This window comes from Mytilus edulis, chromosome 11 (genome assembly GCF_963676685.1).
Source record: "Mytilus edulis chromosome 11, xbMytEdul2.2, whole genome shotgun sequence".
In the NCBI taxonomy this organism is placed as follows: domain Eukaryota; kingdom Metazoa; phylum Mollusca; class Bivalvia; order Mytilida; family Mytilidae; genus Mytilus; species Mytilus edulis.
In genome coordinates, this window is record NC_092354.1 from 29930144 (window position 1) to 29936521 (window position 6378).

Below are 6378 nucleotides of genomic sequence, written 5' to 3' on the forward strand. Positions count from 1 at the left end.
TTCGCCCCTCAACCATTTATTTTCAGCTTTTGCCGTGGGAAGTTATTTATTTTCAAAATCCTCCTGCCCCCACCCCCCAGAAAATTTCAAATGGTCAACCCCTAACATGCGTCACCTGAACTATCTTGAGATGAATTGATAAAATGATGTCCAGTTTCAAGTTTTAAGATATTATATAATATTAGCGGTTAATCTATGAAATTAAAAAAAAAACCACCTTGTTTTTTTTTGTAGCACATATGCAGTATTTCAATGCATTCAATAAAAGAATATTACAGATGAGCCTGATATAGTAAAGGATGAAAGCCACCGCCCCCCCCCCCCCCCCCCCCCCCCCCCCCCCCCCCCAAACCCAACCCAACCCATCCCAAAAAAATCAAGAATCAACTTTATCCACTGATTAAAACTATTTGTTTCATATTACAACCACTTTTTAAAATAGGGCGAATTACCAAACAATGAAAGAAGGAAGTTGTGTTTTTAAATCTAAAACTAATCGAGTTTACCGAAATAAATTTTTCACGAACTACATTACAGGATACACAAACTGAAAGGTTAACCAGTTAACGTTCGGAAGATGGAAACAGAGAAAAAAGCAGGTATGATATCAAAATTAATTAAAAATAACCGATATATTAATCCGTCTTTTTCAGATTATACTAAAATTGATATCAATGAATTTTCTGTACAAAGCATATGCTACCAACAAAATTAGGAGATGATGTACATGTATGATTGGCACTTAACAGTATAAGTAACTACAATTTTCATGGGAATTGCTTTACACGTACGCCTCAATTATATCGTGCTTATATTTATGCAATGGGACATCATAAGTTAGAGACATTACTTACTTTCAAAAGTTGTGCTTGTTCGGACTGTTCGACTTTTTTGATGAAAAAATAAAGAATGTGCTTCAATTTATATTATTGTATGTTCGTATAGTTTTCGTATAAGAATTTTGAAAATACTTCGTTTTCAGTAATGAATATCTCAGGCACTAGACTTATTAACTTTATCGCTAGACTTCACCACTCGAGCGCTAGATTTATCAACTGAATTGTTTAACTTATCATCTCGAGCACTTAATTTATTTTCACGAGCACTTGCCTAATTATTTCTAGCGCTATATCAATTGCTACATTAGACAAATTATCTCGTGCACTCGATTTATTATCTCTAGCGCTCAATTTATCATACCAATTGCTTGACAAATTATCTCGAGTACTCGACTTGTAATCTTTTGCGCCCAACTTATATCAATTGCTACATTAGACAAATTATCTCGTGCACTCGACTTATTATCTCTAGCGCTCAACTTATCATACCGATTGCTTGACAAATTATCTCGAGTACTCGACTTGTAATCTCTAGCGCTCAACGTATCATATCAATTACTACATTAGACAAATTATCTCGTGCACTCAACTTATTATCTCTAGCGCTCGACATATCATATCAATTGCTATCAAATTATCTCTAGCGCTCGACATATCATATTCATTGCTAGACAAGTTATCTCATGCGCTCGACTTATCATAACCTTAGAGCTAGATTTATAAATCCAAGCTCTTTACATATTATCTCGAGCGCTCGATTTATCTCGATCACTCAACTGTATCATCTCTTAACTTAACGACTTATTTACTCGAGCGCTAAACCGTTTTATCGTGACCGCTTGACGCAATTTGTCAAGCGCTAGAATTATTATCTAGAGCGAAGATAGATCAAATCAAACCCTTTAATTTTCTTTAAACCATTACATTTAGATATGGTAAATGATACATGGACATCGCGATTAAGTGAAGGACTAAATGACAGACGGTCGAACAAGCGCAGATACTGAACATATATTGTGCATCTTCTATCGTTCGCCGATAAAAAGCGGATCACAATTTTTAATCCAGAAGGAAAAAAAAACATCTTGCACATATTAATAGTCAATAAAAACGACAGTCATATATAAAGCCAATCATATCAAAAATATAAAGGAAAATGATATAAAGTAAGAATAAATGCATATACATGTAAACCAAATTTTCAACGTATCAGTAAAATAAACATTCATAGTTAACTCAGACATTTTTTTCAGGATAATTGGTGACTATCTTGGCCACAAAAAGGAGGAAGGCTGTTCCAATAACAAAACCAGAGCTCTTAATTCTATTCCAAGCATATATGCAAAACCCATGCTCATGGCCCAAAATCAGTGCAGACATGAGAGAACAGATGCATGCACTATCAACAGACACACAGGATTTATATAAAGAAGCTACGGATAAGCAGCTAAAGGTCCGATTGGCAACAAAATTTGGCCGGCTTGTAGCGACCCGCCTTGAATCAATTCAGGATACTGATATAAGGTACAAGAACAATTTTCTATCTTTTTTAAGTGTAGTAAAGTTACGTATCTGTACAAAAATATAATATTAGAAAACGTCATTGAATGTCAAGGACTACATGTACCATCAATAGTTGTCAAACTAATTATGTATAATATGTATACTCATATTTCTTAAATAATATATATATATATAGATATATATAATTAGTTTGACAATTATTGATGGTACTTGTATTGACGGTTTCTTATATTATATTTTTGTACATAATATATATATTTTAAACAAGTCTAAATTAAAGACATGTATTATATATAATTCGTTTATATAACAATGTTAGATCTGTAAATAAACTGGGATTCGAACTCATAATACCGAGATATCATGGCACCGCCGCGTGCACAGTATCCGGTGCGCTCGACCTCTCGACCCCATAGGCTCATAAATATATGATAAATACATATCAAAGTCACCAGGCTTAAAATTTAAAAATACACTAGGAAATACATTTTTTTATATAAAAAATTATTCAACTGGTATGTCGTCATCTGTATTCCACACAAATTCAAGATGATTGTATTATCTCGTTCCCAAAATATAGATGTTTGAAAAAATGATGTTTTATTTTTTTTCTCAATTGCTGAATTTCATGTTAACCCTTTAGAAAACGGTCATAATCATAAACACGGTTGTTGTGTTGCATTGTTAAACACGTCCAAGTGCTTATCATGTTTTTATAAGAAAGGTTTCCAGTTTTAAGCATGTTTATTTTCAAAAGTCAGTATTTAGGTTAAGCATATGTCGATGGTCACTATATGAAGCAAAATCCTTGCTTAATAACTATCGTATCTGCGGTGACAGAAACCGTGCATGTTTCATATGTTCTCGCTTGTTCTATAATAATTATTGTGTTTAGAAAGTATCAAACTGCTTTACTATAAAACGACAAACATTGATGATGTTATCAAGATTAACATGTTTATATCGTTAACATGTATAAAACAGAACATGTATAGCCTGGTTTTGTTAAGAATCTGAACACAATCTTTTAATATTTACATTACATTAAATATTAAAGCAAGCTAATTATATCCCAATTTTCAATATATATCAACAATATATTATTTTTTTTACATGTGTCCAAAAGTATATATTTTTACAACAAGCTGTATTTGATTTTTAGGAATGACGTACAAAAAATAAAAGAAATAGAGTTGAGATTATCAACAAATACCAGTAAAGGGACACCGCAGACATCGTCCAAAATTGTCAAAATACCGGAAGATGAGGTTCTTATTGCTATCGCCAATGTCTTTAAAACAGAACCTCAAACGGTCCCAGAGGACCCTATTGAAATTAAGGATATGGTAGAAGAAGCTGCAGCAATGACTGACGAGGGCACAGCAAGTATTGTCGACAAACAACCATGCACGTCGGCTCCAAAGAAAGGCGGGACAAGTTTAAGGGGTCAGCTGGTGGCAAATATGTCATCGTCTGACGAGGACACACCCATTGTAGAACCACCAAAGAAGAAAAAGAAAACCGAGAAGAAAAAAAGAGTTTCAACAATGGAATTGGCCAGACAAAACCAGTTAGCATACAACAGATTCATGGAAACGAAAATACCAAAAATTTTAAAGGCTATCGGAATTGAGTCAGACAGCAGTGCCGATGACTCTGATTGATTCTTGAATTAAATGAATTACTTCTACCTAATTAGTTTCCATTTTTTGTATATACCAAAGCGAACTTTTAAAAATAGCAATAACTTAGATGGAGATCAAAAAATAATCTATCCATTACTGAAAAACTAAATTCCTCAAAAAATGAAGTAAAATGGTGTGGTTTGATTGCCAAAGAAATATAAATCCACTAGAGACCAAATTTATAGTTTACCGTGCGACTTTTAACATACAATTACACTCGACATTACAAAGCACCAGACAAAGATTGTTTACTTATTACGTCATCTGACCCAAAGGGTACAAGTGGATTGTTCTCATTACTTGAAGTCCGTCGTTCATTAGCTTTTAAACATATCTTCTTATCTAAATTAACTCAACTAAACTTGGTCTAAATCGTCCTTATGGGATCTTTTTTTAAATAAGCATTGAGGGTTTCCTGGTGACAACCTGTCAACCAAACAACATGGTCGCCATTACTTAAATAGTACATATGTGTCTACTATAGAAATCAATGGGAAAAATTTAGAAAAGAAAACTATTTCAAAGGTTGAAAACTAATCTAAAAAGATATTTGAGGTCTACAGTTACTATTGTAAGACTACACTGTAAAAATGGTGTTTAGGAAATAAACACTTTCTAAACATGTTTAAGAAATACACATAATCCTAAACATGTTTCCAACCTGGGAACACATTTGGCATTTGGGATTATGTTTAGATCTAAACACTGTTTTTACAGTGTACAACAGGATATCTCGATTTTTTGTCTAAGGTCCATTTTTTTCATGCGGTGCTAACTTTTTCTCCTTGGTATGTTTCATTATCAGAATTATTCAGTTTTACGTTTTCTATAAACCATGTGTATATCTTCTCTTTCAACAATCAATACAGTGCACAGTAAATAAACAGCAAAACAAATCTACCTGAAACTATTAACTGTTTAAGTTCAAGAATATTCTTATGGCACACTGCTATTCACAGACAAAAGTGTATGTAACATATAAACTCCAACATGACTGGGTACGAATTTGTTTATGATAAGGTGAACGAAAACTTAAATCATGAGAAACAAATCTACGTTGACCGAAAATAAATATTGTTGTCTATGCGTCCTGTTCTTATCATGGGTAAACTACCTCTGTGTCCTCGGTTTTTTCTTAGTTCTGAGGGTAGTACATGAAGAGGGTTCAAACTTCAGTTTTCAACTTGAACTCTACGTACATCACAATAACATCACGGCAAATCGATACATTTTTAAAAGATAAAATCTGAATAATTTTCGATTCTTCAGAATAATTTTCGATTCTTCAGAATAATTTAAGATTCTTCAGATTAGTTTTAGATTCTTCAGATTTAAAACAATGCAATAATTCAAACGAAATTATGTTTGAATTATATATATATAGGGTGTGATTTGCTCATTATCGGCCGCCTAGTCATATTTTCGTTTGAATTATTGCATTGATTTCAAATCTGAAGAATCTAAAATTATTCTGAAAAATCTAAATATATATATAAGATAAGATAAGATGCAATATTGTTAATTTACAGGTCATATAAAGTTTTGTGTTGACAATTGCAAAATGCAAAAAACCATTGATATCGTAAATGCAAATGAATGTTAATTTACACGAATGCAATTGGGACACGAAGGGTCGATTGAAAATATATGTGTGAATTTGTAGCTACGGAAAACATCATCTCTGTTTTTCGAAGTGTAAAGTGGCGTCCATTTTCTTGGTCTAGTATAAATTAGGTTTTCGGGGCCTGCTCAAAACTTCCGCTGGGTGCGGGATTTCTCGCTTGTTGAAGACCCTGGAGTTGTTTTAAATATTGTGGTCTGGTTGTTGTTTTTCTGACATAATCCCTGTTTCCATTCTTCTTATTCAATTAATTGAGACGAATTGTATTTTATCATTTTCTTTCGATAGCTTGCAAACTTGGTTTTGAAAAAAAATTAGAAAATTTGAAAGTAAAAAGATTCCATCTTATCAAAGACGCTTGATTAATAAACGTTAAGCGAAACAGAAATCATAATCCCTGTTTTCTGGTCTTATAAGAGTTGACCTGGGGCGAGGATGGAGGGGGTTAGGGGTGCATTTTAATGTTTCTATATTTGTTTCTGCTATTTGTTTTGAACTATTTTTTCTATCTTTTTAATTTACTTTCAGCTGTTCTACCATCAGTGAGCTAAAAAGGAATATATTAATAAACAATTTAATATAAAAACGTAAATATGTGAAGTCGTGCGTTATACGACTATGCCCTTTTTACCATTTGTTTACAAAACGTAAAACAAGATTAATATGATAATTGATAAAAAAAAAAATTTTAAATTTAAACTATTTTACT

General features: G+C 32.6%; 1 protein-coding gene across 1 annotated transcript; it reads left to right on the forward strand.

The window, feature by feature from the left end:
- Positions 1 to 388: 388 nt before the first annotated feature.
- LOC139494801 (uncharacterized) lies at positions 389 to 4282 on the forward strand. Its single transcript, XM_071282984.1, has 3 exons — positions 389 to 599; positions 2093 to 2363; positions 3526 to 4282. Exons 2-3 carry the CDS (start codon positions 2179 to 2181, stop codon positions 4025 to 4027), a joined length of 687 nt encoding a protein of 228 aa, XP_071139085.1. The 5' UTR covers positions 389 to 599; positions 2093 to 2178; the 3' UTR covers positions 4028 to 4282.
- Positions 4283 to 6378: the final 2096 nt, after the last annotated feature.

What these genes read in the sequence shown, in the direction of transcription:
- LOC139494801 (XM_071282984.1), top strand. Translation starts at nt 2,179, where the DNA reads ATGCAAAACCCATGCTCATGGCCCAAAATCAGTGCAGACATGAGAGAA. An exon ending in ATTCAGGATACTGATATAAG is followed by an intron (nt 2,364 to 3,525) that starts GTACAAGAACAA and finishes TTTGATTTTTAG; the next exon opens with GAATGACGTACAAAAAATAA.